This window comes from Seriola aureovittata, chromosome 11 (genome assembly GCF_021018895.1).
Source record: "Seriola aureovittata isolate HTS-2021-v1 ecotype China chromosome 11, ASM2101889v1, whole genome shotgun sequence".
In the NCBI taxonomy this organism is placed as follows: domain Eukaryota; kingdom Metazoa; phylum Chordata; class Actinopteri; order Carangiformes; family Carangidae; genus Seriola; species Seriola aureovittata.
In genome coordinates this window covers 16,573,938-16,586,493 of record NC_079374.1, presented here as the reverse complement: position 1 = coordinate 16,586,493, position 12,556 = coordinate 16,573,938, and the positions used below count along the sequence as shown (strand labels likewise).

Genomic DNA, 12,556 nt, shown 5'->3' with positions numbered 1-12,556 from the left:
GCTTAAAGCTTTTTTTTTTTTTCTTTTTCTTTTTTAAAACTGTTTGTAGAAAACACTTCTCATGAATGCACCTCTGATTGCAATTATATTTGACAGACTCAGAGCTGTAGCATTTGTTGTTACATAAGTGCTGCACTGTAGTTTCATATCAGTGCAATGTAGCCTGAAACTAATAAGTCAGACCACATCACTGCAAACAGCATGAAGATGAGCTCAACCAGCCAACCAGATGCTTTGTTTTACCATGTGTCATGTTTGGAACTCCTCAGTAGTTCTTTATCGTGGCTGAGCGGCAGAGCAAGGAAAGAAGGGGAGGAAGGAAAATGTAATACAGAGACAGAGGTATCAGTGTTAGGGAGAGCTGATAAACAGACCAATAGTATTTTTTTTACATGAACATATAACATGAATAAACAGTCCATTTGCTGTGTTTTTTTCTAAGAATTGTGACCGCAACACTTTATTACAAGTGAAAAATCAACTTGTTATTCTGTTTGTTACCCTTATTACAAAAAAAGACAATAGTCCTACGAAGCTGCTTACATGGCAAATGAAAATGAAGATTCCACTCTTATTTCCGTTTACATGCGGCCATGCATACTCTAACTTCTACCACCTTCATGAAAAGGCAGGTGTTGCAATATTTGTGAGCTAAAAACCTGTTGATAACAAAGTATTTCATAATGTTTAATAATTGATGTGTTATTCCTTCCATCCAGAAATTTGGGCTTTTCTTTTTCAGCATGCATCTCTAGCATAAACTTATAAACTGTTGCTGTGTATAATATACAGAACTGGCTGCAAACAGGCAAGAGGCTATGTGTGACAAAGTGGGTAAGAATTACACCACTTGTCCCTACTTTGATCCATCATAACATCATAGTTTACAGATTTACTCATGCTTGTTCACCATTTAACCTTATGTTCAGTAACTTCTCATTTGCAGACACATTCTATCCCGGGTTTGTTTGTAGTTTGTATTATGTTTAGTTACAGTTCATTTAACAACATTTTTGGTTAATTAAAACATCTACAAGTATTAAGTTTAGTTATTTATTGATTAAGTTCTATTTTCATTATTCAAACATTCTGTTACTCACCATACTTACCATGTGTTGCAGACAAAGGGAGGAAGCAGCCAATGATGTCCCATATTTATACCCTTAGTGACATCATTGGTGATGTCACCAGGTCAGTTCATGTGGGGAGGGGTGATTGTAATTTAGGTTGTGTTTATTTACTGTGATTTTGAATTATTTATGTATATGGCATGTTTATTAGTAGATAAACTATAGGAAAGGGTTTTCCCCTTATCAGGTGGTTATAGTAGAATAACTGTAGTTAATTCCTGTGTCAATAAAGTAAAATGTATACCTGCAGCGATGGTATGGTCCAGATTAGGTCTGGATGGAAGGGCCTATATAAAGCAGTTGCTTTTGTCGTCGAGGGGGGAATGACACATCAGTGTAGCTGTGTACACATGATGTTTGTTTAAGTTGAGTTACTATGAGTTAACTTTAATTAGTTAGGCCTAGATTAATTATTTTGAGTTTTTTGTTAAGTGTGAACATGGACTGCACTGTAAATAAATCACTTTGGTATCCCTGGACAAAATTCTCCGTGTCTGCCTCCTACTAAACGGCCACTCAGGTCGGCCTACATCACACTATGTACCCCTCATGTTTAAATGAGAAACTGCTAAATTTGGAAAAAGGCCACATTCAGAATATCCAAAACAGAATGTGCTGTTTAAATGACCCACATCAACTTCTGAAATTTTTCAAGTTAGGAATGATAGTGGAATATTAGTGTGCATGTAAATGTACTGACATACTCTGAAATAGCTCAACCCTTGTTTGGCATTTCTGTGCTGCAATTTCTTGTAATTTATCAGCCCACACATACACCAATACTTGTAGATCTGCAATAAGCTAATACCTGCTGATTTAACATCCAGGCTAACTACTGGAATAAACATTATGTAGCATCTCATAGTAAGTTAAGTATAAAGAAGACTAGCAAACATTATTTAGTTCTTTGAAGTGAGACTGCAATGCAGAGTGCGTTTGTTTGTGCTCATGAATGTACGTCTGTGTATGCAAATTTGTAGGAACAGTAGAGACAACAAGACCATTAGATTGTAGAATCACAATGTTTATCATATTTTAGGTCCATATAAATTCATGCTCAATAATAATAATAATAATAATAATAATAATGATGACCAGGTTATTTGTACAAATTTAAACAGGGTGGTAGGAAAATTAATTGCTGTCTCGCAATTATTGAATTACTGATAACTGCTGATAATCATAGTCAAGGCTCAGTTTGTTATTGTTGATTTTCAACATCATACGTTGAAACACCAGGATGACAATGATACAAGTGCATCCACCACCCAGCCAAATGAAACCAACTGGACATACAGTAGTAACACAATATAAAACAAGTCTAGTCCGTTAGAAAATAATCAACTGGATAAATTACATAACATAAGCGATCATGGCATAAACATGAAAAAGGGACCAATCATTTGTACATTGAAAAACTATTTACAGTTCCAATATCTACAATAAAAGTGTTCCCCCAAAATATATTCAGCATTGATAAGCAATCACAGAAAATAATAGAAATGAAAAAAGCAAATTTAAAGAAGAGGAATAAAAGAATTATTTGTTTTGTCCCTTAATAACAAGCAAGAGAAGAGCCAATGCTTAGAATTAACCTTTTGTTTCCAAGTAAGGACAGTGATAATGTCACAACTGCACTACAATTAAACCACAAAAGAAGAACAAAACAGGACTGAAATGTAAGCAAAACCCAAAATAACACTTGAAGAGCCACTACCGTAAAAACATTATTGGAGTAACACTGATACAACAAAACAGAAGGTGACTTAGCATAGTATATGTCAAGAGGAGGGAAATTATTCAAATGCCTTTCCAAAGCCCTTTAAAATGGAAAAAAATAAGAGAAGAGAAGAGAAGAGAAGAGAAGAGAAGAGAAGAGAAGAGAAGAGAAGAGAAGAGAAGAGAAGAGAAGACTTAGACATATTTAATGGGACTGAATAGCTTTCAAAGGTGTTTTCAATGGTTACTAAAAAAATGCACTGTGGTCACTGAAAACAATCAGATTACAACACTCACTTCTGCATATTGTTCATATTGAAGTACATTACACTTCAGGCCATCATCCTTCCACAGTTTTTACTTCATTCAGTCGACGTTGAAAGTGTTTTGTGCACCCTGGGACCAACAAACTAAACTGGAAATCTGAGGGGTTTTTTACATGACAACAGTGACACACTGAAACACTGACACATTGGAAACAGTTACACAAGGATTCTCATGCAGTAATGGGTTAAGGTGTAAATTACTAGTCCTCCATTCCCAAGTCCATCACACAAAGAACTGCAAAGCCTGCTAAATCCATGCACCACCTCAGTATTTAGCGGCACTTTAGTATTTAAGTATAGTAGGATTGTTTTGTTGATATAAACCTCAGAAATAAAATAAAAAAATAGATAATACATATAATCCAAAAGGCCATGATTTCTTCCCAATTAGAATTAAAAAACAAACAAACATTTATGCGTTGAGAATTCATTTTTGTATTTTGGGGTATTTATTTGTGTATTTTTACAATAGCATTTCATCTCAGTTGGAACAGTGACATTGTTTATTATGGGGAACAACAATATCTCAGTTCCAAAGAGGTTCAAATAAAACAAAAATAGTTCAGCTGCAATGAAAGTACTTCCTTTACACATCTATCTCCCTCAACTCTCTGGATGTTCAGTACAACAATAGCAATGTTAGCACATTTGATTTTAAAAGCGAATCACACGCAAATGCATGTACACACAAACATATTCACACATAAGTCTAGAAAAAAAAGGTCCAGTAGTAAACATTAGAGGGCGCCATTTACAAATGCTTTCATCTTTTCACAGGAGATTATCTTCATTTTAAAAAATCTCCTTCTTTTCATCATCTAACTCTTCATCCAATCTAAAAGGGTCAAATTTAAACAGACCAGCATTGGTGAAAAAGAATCAAAACAATAGAGCACGTTCTACATACATTACAATGATTCCCCCTCTCCCTGCCCGATGTTTGGTACAAGCCATCACTTGCCACAGGGCTCATGTGTCCACTCACACACACAAACACACTATATTTAAAATTTTTACTGTCATGTATTGTCCCCTCCAAACAGATTTCAATGTCAACAGTCAAATTTCTGGACGACCAGTTATCAGACAGCAGTGAAATGTCTTTGTGCCTTAACAGCGTGTTTGAACGGCTGACAAATTCTGTAAAGGTAGATTGTTGTTGGGATAGGAGGTGGAAAGGGAACATGAGAGCACTTAGAAACATGTCAATAAACAGAATTACATACAGTAGCTTTGAATTCACCGCAAAGAGGGAAGAAGAGGGGAAGCATGGATGTGTTTCCTGCTCAGGTCCGTAGTTTAAACAGTTGGAGATTGAGGGCACAAGGAAAGCAATGAGATTGTAGCACATTCCCCTTGGAAAATGGCAACAGCATTGGAAATGACACGTCGAGTGTTCATGGGAGAAATGACATAAAAATTGTCTTCGGTGTGAGCTGCTTAATGCAATGCACACCTAAAACCAGCCCCACTGCTGCATTTTGAAGCAGCTGCCATTATTTGGATTCAAAGGCTGTCAGTGAAGACAACAGGCTGATTTCATGAACACCTTCATTTAGACACTGACCTTTCAATAGAGAAGAGCTGCCTTTCTGTTGTAGTGTTAACTGTACTTTTTATGCTATTTTCTGTCATTTTCCTCTGAGTGCTCTTAATGGAATCCTTAAAGCAAATCATTTCGTATCTTGACAACACAAATACCATGTGATGCATTTTTATCTTAAATGGCGCAGCCTCTTGAGGAGAAATTTGTGTTTTGACCCACCCCCATACCCCCCCGCAATACCACTAGATATTACTTCCTAGTGCTTGAAGCAACCAAGTCTTTAAATCAAATGTTCAACAGAGACAGTTCAATAAGTGCCCAACAAGACAGGTCCAGTTTTTTCCAATGTCCTCCACATAAGTACATTGAGAGAAGAGCCAGATACAGTGTGTGTGACACATGATGTCTGAGATTTGACCACATTACCTTCAGCTACAATTAGTGTTGGCTCCTTTTTGGCTATTTTGTTTTGACATTCAAATAGAGCAAAACAGGACCAAACTGAACTAATAAATATAACCTTTACCCGGTCTGAGTGGAGAAAACCAGTGTGAAACTCAGTCATACCACCTTTGGGGCATATTGAGTTCCTGTTGGGATAGGAAGTTGATTAGGATGGCACCATAAGGTTAGGTTTTCTATCCCTAACTGTGACAAAGAGTTTTGAAGTAGCCTAATGTGATTGTGCAATTGTGTGTGTGTATGTGTGTGTGTGGATTTGTGCATTTCGCTGCCTCATATGCGAACTGGGTGTCCGCTGGGGGCTGTGAGGGGCACTTGAGAGCCACAATCGTAGTCGAGCTCGGCCATCCTGGATCGGCTCATCATTCGACTGTGGGAGTATGCCCGTCTGTCAGTCTGTCTGTCCCTGAAACTCCTGATGTAGCTCTGTTGACAGACAGACAATACAGGGTTGATTCAGGAATCTTTAGAGTGCAGGTGTAATAACAGTAAAGTGCACAAACAACAGTTGTGTTTGTAATCAAATTCACTTCTTATCAAATCAGTTAATATATCTTCATGGTCCGCTAGCTGTCCATTCTGTTTATGTGCTGAAAAGCAGTTTACCCTTCTGTCGCTGCCGGACCGTGTGGACTTTTAAATGGGATGGATTGGGAGATTGCAGACCAGAGGTAAAGGCAAGCGCATGGAGGAAATTTCTACCGGTGGCAGTGTAATGATGGAATGTACTCCACAACATAATTGCACTGTCAAGACGTAGAAAAGGCTGAGGAAGACCCAAAGAGAAGGTAAAAAAAAAAAAAAATAGAAAAAGAAGTGCTATGATCAGGCAAGGGTGGAGAGCTGTGTTAACACTGATTAATTGGACATGGAGGACATGGTGGGACCAGGAAAGAAATTCACACCTGGGCTTATCCACCACTACTGACCTGCACACCAAATGACAGGCACGCATAGATGGCTGGGCCAGAGATTGACCGATAAAAACATTTAAACTGGGATTTGTCGAGGTAGCCAGTCCAACTATGGTGGAGAGACCTCTGAGAGTTGAAAGGCATGAAGATGGATACTGAGTGTGCTTTGTTTCTGCTTGATAGGTGGGTAACGATATCTTTGGCAGGTCAGTTTTGTCTTGTTTGTCTTTCTGATAGCCAGCAAATGGTTAGTTAGCAAGCAGGTACTGTTGTCACATTTGTGTGTTCAGTATCATTCAGTTGCCCACAGACATTTTGCTTACCTCTTAGTTGTCGAGATATGCTGTTGGTGTGATGTTAGCTATAGTAGCAGGAGGAGTTGTTAGTATTGCTATCTGCAGCTTGTGTGCTGCCTACGGGTAACCACCTTGCCCTCTCTGTATGTTAGCCTTGCAGCAGCAACTGTAGCCACAGTTTTCTGTCTCGTTGTTTGCTCTGTATCATGCTATTTATCTGTACAATGTGCAAAGGGTTTTTATAGCCACAAAGACCTAAAAACACAAGTTTTCCTCCCATGCCATATAAGAGCCAGCTAGCTGTTTCCAGTCCTCATGCTAAGCTAAGCTAACTTGCTGCTGGTTGCAGCATCATTTTGAACACACTGACATGAAAGTGGTAACATTCTTTTCATCTAACTCTTGGCAAAGAATGCCAAAAAGCAAATTTCCATTGAAGGTTACATTGAACAAAATATAAACAGATAAAAACACTGAATATCTTACAAATTTACAAGCTTCTTTTCATTATTTCTTGAAATATTTTTGATATTATCTTTAATATTTTTTAAATGTCAAGATTAAGGGGACCACTGCATCTTACTGGTGATAGCACATCTCCATCAAAGCGCCTTTTGGGGTTGGCCTTGCGGTGGTAGCCGGGTTCAGTCTGTGGAGGAGGGACTTTAGGAGGCTGAGAGCTCTGGGCTTGATGATGCGGGTGGGATGCTGCTGGGTGGTGATACTGCTGGTGGTGGTGATGGGTGTGGGCCTTCTGCTTGTGGCTGGTCTTCTGGGTCTGTCGCCTTTTCTTCTTCTTGTTCTCCCTCTCCTTCTTTAGCCTCTCTTCCCGCTGTCGGATACGCATGAGCTGGACCCTCCGTTGCTGTCGACTCAAAACCACTGGAGATGGAGAGAACAGAGGTGTGATAAATGTGCTAAATGTGTGGAAAGAAGGAGAGAAAGTGAATGAAAGATATTCATGAGGGGAGAGAGGATGATGAAGAAAGCTTTACTCTAGAAACAAAAGTAATCAAGTGATTAAGTCAAGAGGAAAGAATACTTTTAAAATCACTGAGACTGACAAAAAAAACAAGAGATATGTCCAATCCGATGAGATTCATTTTGTGTATTTTTTAATTAATGATGAACTATCCCTAGGGGGTGCAATGCAGACTACAAAAAGAAAAAAAACCACTATGTCCATTTCCTCATTGCCTTCTATTCAGTCAGTTGGTAGATGGATAATTTTCTTCACTGCATGTACCCATACTGAGCTGCTCAGTCTCTTGACATATTGTGTGTGGGTGAGAGTGTTTGTATTACTTTTGGATGGCCAAAATCCATCCTGTCTCACTCTCCATTGATTACCCATATTATTATTTTTGGGTATGTGTGCTTGTAGGTATTTTGATTCATTGGTTTAATATACTGTACAGTGTGTAGTGTTGTGTCACGGAAGTGTTTCCTGTTCATTTTGTGAAGTCAAAATGTTGCCACAAATGCAAGGACCCTGCTGAACTTCATGAAGACAAAATGTACTTTATGTATCACGGTCACTGTGTTTGTGTGTGTGTGTGTGTGTGTGTGTGTGTGTGTGTGTGTGTGTGTGTGTGGGTGGGTGGGTGGGTTGGGCTGGTGTAGAAGTGTTATGAGGTCTATTGTTGTTTTCATTGTGCGGGTGGACAGCTAACGAGGCACCATCTGCCAGGGAAACTGCTTAATGACACCCCCCCTTTTCTTTCCCTCAGCTCACCCCACCTCAGGCCCCTCTGGCCACATGCTACTGTGTGTGTGTGTGTGTGTGGGGGGGGGGGGGGGGGGGGGGGGTGCGTGTGTGTGTGTGTGTGTGTCTCTGTGTGTGCTCTAGATCACCTGTCTTTGTGAGGACAAATTTGAGTGTTCGACCTTGGGAGTGAGGACATTTTGGTGAGTCTCCACTTCTGTAAAAGGCTGTCTGAGAGTTTAGATTCAAGTTAGGGTTAAGGCTGGGGTTAGGGTTAGGGGCTAGGGAATATGAATGTGGGTCCTCACAAGTACAAATATGTTTCTATGTGTGTTTTACATTGCCAGAGAGAGAGAGAGAGAGAGAGAGAGAAAAGCAAAATGTGTGTGAGCTAATTCATTTGCCCTGTACCCTGCATGCTCTTCATTGAGCTGACAGACAGATGATTTTCCTCACTGCTCTACTTGGGTGCTCTGCTTACCCATCGTGCCCCAGTTTGTCACCCTCTCCCTGCCCCTCTCCCTGCCCTTCCCCCAGTACACCTGCTCCCTCTTTACTCCTCCACATCATTCCCCATCCTACTTTCTTTGTCAATACAGCGTTTGTCCACATAAAAAAGGTGCTTTCAGCAGTTAAAGACTACAAACAACCTGACTGGAGTTCACTTGACATACTGTACAGGTTCATTTAAAGGGGTTTATAAGTAATACAAATAATGACTTTCCTCTTATCACTGACCAGCATCCCTCATTTCTTCTTATATTCCCAGTCACAAGCCACAGGCCGTATCTACGGCAACAAGCATGCAATGTGCACAAAACACATGCAGTACATACAGAAATGCAACAACAATGTTTTGCTCTCATTTGTTTCTTCTTGTTATTTTTTCATTATCATTCTTTATTACTTAAATATTATTATTGACCTTTTCTTTCTTTTTATTCTTCTGTGTGGGGGTCTTTACTTGCCATATTGCTGTAAACACGCTCGCTATTAATTTCTGATAAAGTGTTCATTCATTATGAGATAACAGGTGTAATGAGGGATTTACATTGGGGGGCATGGCTGGAAAGAGATCAGTACACAACGATCTAGTTTAACCATGTAGATAAGGTATAATGGTTGTTTTGTACTTGTACTAAGGTTTATTAGTATTGGATTTCTATTTTTAGGTCTTTTCTGTCACCAAATGTGGTTTGTGGAGTGGGTGGTTGTGATTGTTGCTTGACCAGAGTTTCGGTCATCATTGCATTTACAAGACAAGCGAGGTTATAATATGCCCACTGTGCAGCCAAGTCTTCAGTGGTTAGCGTGCTAACTTCAGTTGAAGTAAGACGTGATAGAGACAACATTGGCGTTGCTTTCCACCGCTGGAGACAGCTCTTGGCGAGGAAAGAAATGAAGTTTGATGCTGAACTCGCAAAGTCTAGACTGGTAAGTAAACAGCTGTTAATGCTAATGCTGGCTATGTAGCAATATGTCTTGTGGACAGTTTTTAGTCTACCCACACTAGAGACATGGAGTCTCTATCTCTTTCTAGTGCTCTTTCACCCACACTGAATTGTACATTTTTCAAAATAGCACTAAAAAGCTTCCTCTATATCTTTGCCCACACCCTCTGACTGGAAGCCATGGCAGCCTGGTGTTTAATCCCATTATTTGAGGCCATGTGTGACTTCTTCTAAGATGCTGTATAAATCTGCACATCACAGGCCAGCAAAGCCTAAATGTAAGAGCTTGTGTGTGTGTGTGTCTGTGTGTCTGCGTGTGTGTGTGTGTGTGTGTGTGTGTGGGGGGGGGGGGGGTGTATACAAATGTACACTATAGTTAGTGTATGAGTGAGTGAGTGAGAGACTGTGTCCCAGTATATTACTGTGTCTGTATTGTTTGTGTGCGATCTCGCCATCTGTGCTGTGGTGGTTTTCAGAACAGACGCTGTTTCTGTCAATAACACATTCTGTTGACAACGCTAATGTTGGTGTATTTAAACTCTCCCTCGCACATACTCTCACACACAGTCACACACACACACTCTTCCCTGGCCTCATAATGGTTATGATTTCTAAAGCAATGACACTGTCCATTTCATTAATGCAGGATGGATCTGTCAGATCAGCTTGTAGTGGCCTTGTACTGCGATCAATACTGAAACAAGTCTCATCAACATTCTGTGGACTCGACGCAGTATTCAAGATTAAACTTTAAATCAAATTCACAATTAGATATTATAATGTGGTGTTAAAGTGCCACATTTGTTACATTAAGCTGAATTAGTCATCCTTAATTAAACATCTCAGTTTCTCCTGCATGAGAATAGCAGCAGCACTGTCATTGGTGGTAAATACTGAAAAAATCATAGCCACAGTTTGGGTTATGGTCAACACCTCTTCAAGAAGTCTGCACCAGTGTTCCTCTTTTCAGAAGCTTGTGGCTATGGCCTACATTACCGCCAAGCTAGAATGGACACGGTGAGGTGAGAACGGCTTTTCTTGAATCAGTCGTTTCTGAGCAAATCCTTCATGGATTCAAAAAGTTCCAGGCTGGTTGCAGACTGTAGCTTTATTCAGCAGTAGACTTACAGAGTGAAGTTACATTTAGGTAAATTAGGTTTACTCTTTATTCATGAGATGTGTATCTGCACATTTTCAGAAATTCATTAGCTTTTATGATGTTTTTGATTAAAATTCAGCACCAAGGAAGAGATCAAAGTCTCGGCTGCTGTTCTGAAATGTCGTGTGGACGTCTTCTGTCTCTCGCTCTTCCTTCTGTTAGCCTCAGACATGATTGTCACTTTCCCGAGGCCCCTGGATTTTGAATGGAATTTCTTTAAAACTTGTCATTCCTGCTTCACACCTGACCTCCACACCCAACTGCACTCCCTCATCCTCTCATTGGCTCCCGGTAACCCCTTAAGTTGTCGTTTCCTGCCGAGCTGTCACTGTTGTCATATGCCAGTCCTGTCCAACTCCTCTTGCCTGCATCTATATCTGAACCTGTATTTACTGCCTGTATCCTGCTGCTGTTTCTGTAAATCTGCCTGTGTCTGCAACATGCTGCCTGACTCTTACTGCCTCTGCACCCTGTTAGATTTGTCTGCTTGTTTGTACTGACTTCAGACTGCTGAATAAGCCTGTTTTTGACAAGACATAGTAAGGTTCCTTCATTCAACCTGTTTTGCCAGCAAGGGTCTAGATCTGAGTCTTCAACCTTGTTTCCAGTGCATATAAATGCTACTGTGTTGCTGTGTAGTGCACTGTAAGGGGAACTATTCTCATAACATGTTCTTTTCTGGTTGTAGCCATGTGTTGTTCATTTGTTTGGTTTTTTTTGTTGTTTTTTGTTTTTGGGGGGGGGGGGGTTTGGTAAAAAAAATTATGTTTTAGTTTAGTATACCATAAAAACAACTGAAAATTTCTACCTTTAAAAATGTCTTATCCTGACTTAGTGACTTGAACAGACAAATCTTTGCCTTATTCTTGTAAACTACTGGATGATTCTACAACTTCGATTCTCAAAAACAGACCTAAATAATAAAAAAAATAAAAAAAAATCATGGTGTGGTTGAACATATTACAACCAGTAAACCTGTGCAAGTGGTGATAAGGGTCGCAAACTGACATGGCTCTTTTTTTAGGGTCACGAGCAAAAAAGGTTCTGAAATAATGTTCTAAAGTATGGTGCTCCTACCACATTGATATGTGTATCCTAACTTAGCTTTTGAGCCAAGTAAAGTGAGTCTGGTTGTGTGTGTGTGCGTGTGTGTGTGTGTGTGTGTGTGTACGGCAGCATCACTCACCCTCTGTGTGAGAAAATCCCTCTGCAGTGACTTTCCATTGGATTAGTACTCCAAGCAAGGCCAGGACAGGCCACACCCCCAAGATGACCCAAGTAAACCAGCACACTGGCTTCTTTGGCGCCACCTGCAAAGATGACAGAATTTGCAATTTTAGATAAATCATTCAATCCTGAAAATCTAAAACTAAGAAAAACTATAAATTCAATGAACATTTACAAACTAAATTTAAACAGTTTTGTCATTTCCTGTCACCCTGTAGACATGTTTAAGCTTGTATTGTATGACTAATATCATTCTGTTTGTTCTTCATTGTGGTTGTTTCATTCTACCCCTGAGCTGTCTGCTGTTCTTTGATCTTTTAAATGACATATGTAGTTGTGTATGTTGCCTTATGCCCTGTTTCAAACTATGCTGTATGCATGAAGCAGCACTTATTAATGCTGTTGATGTTGCTATTCCCCAGATTTTTAAACTCTGAACATAATTAATTGTTATGCTTGGCATTCTTGTAATAATTTCACTAATTAATTAACTTTCTCTTCTTTTCATTGTTTTTATCCATAATTTTATGTATATTAGGTTCATATAACTTCAAATTAAAATTAGCCTTTGGGTATATTTACATTTACAGAAATGTTTATTAATGTAAATAGTCACTGTAA

The 12,556-nt window shown here is 39.4% G+C and overlaps 1 protein-coding gene across 1 annotated transcript in view; it reads right to left on the bottom strand.

Annotated features, from left to right (window-relative positions):
• Positions 1-2,133: 2,133 nt before the first annotated feature.
• tmem198a (transmembrane protein 198a) overlaps positions 2,134-12,556 on the bottom strand; it is a 35,976-nt gene continuing 25,553 nt past the window's right edge. Inside the window, exons 5-7 of the mRNA XM_056390156.1 lie at positions 11,895-12,018; positions 6,977-7,275; positions 2,134-5,609 (exon numbers count right to left, since the gene is read on the bottom strand). Of these exons, the coding sequence (XP_056246131.1) occupies positions 5,457-5,609; positions 6,977-7,275; positions 11,895-12,018 (576 nt within the window). The 3' untranslated portion in view covers positions 2,134-5,456. The remainder of the gene's footprint in view (positions 5,610-6,976; positions 7,276-11,894; positions 12,019-12,556) is intronic.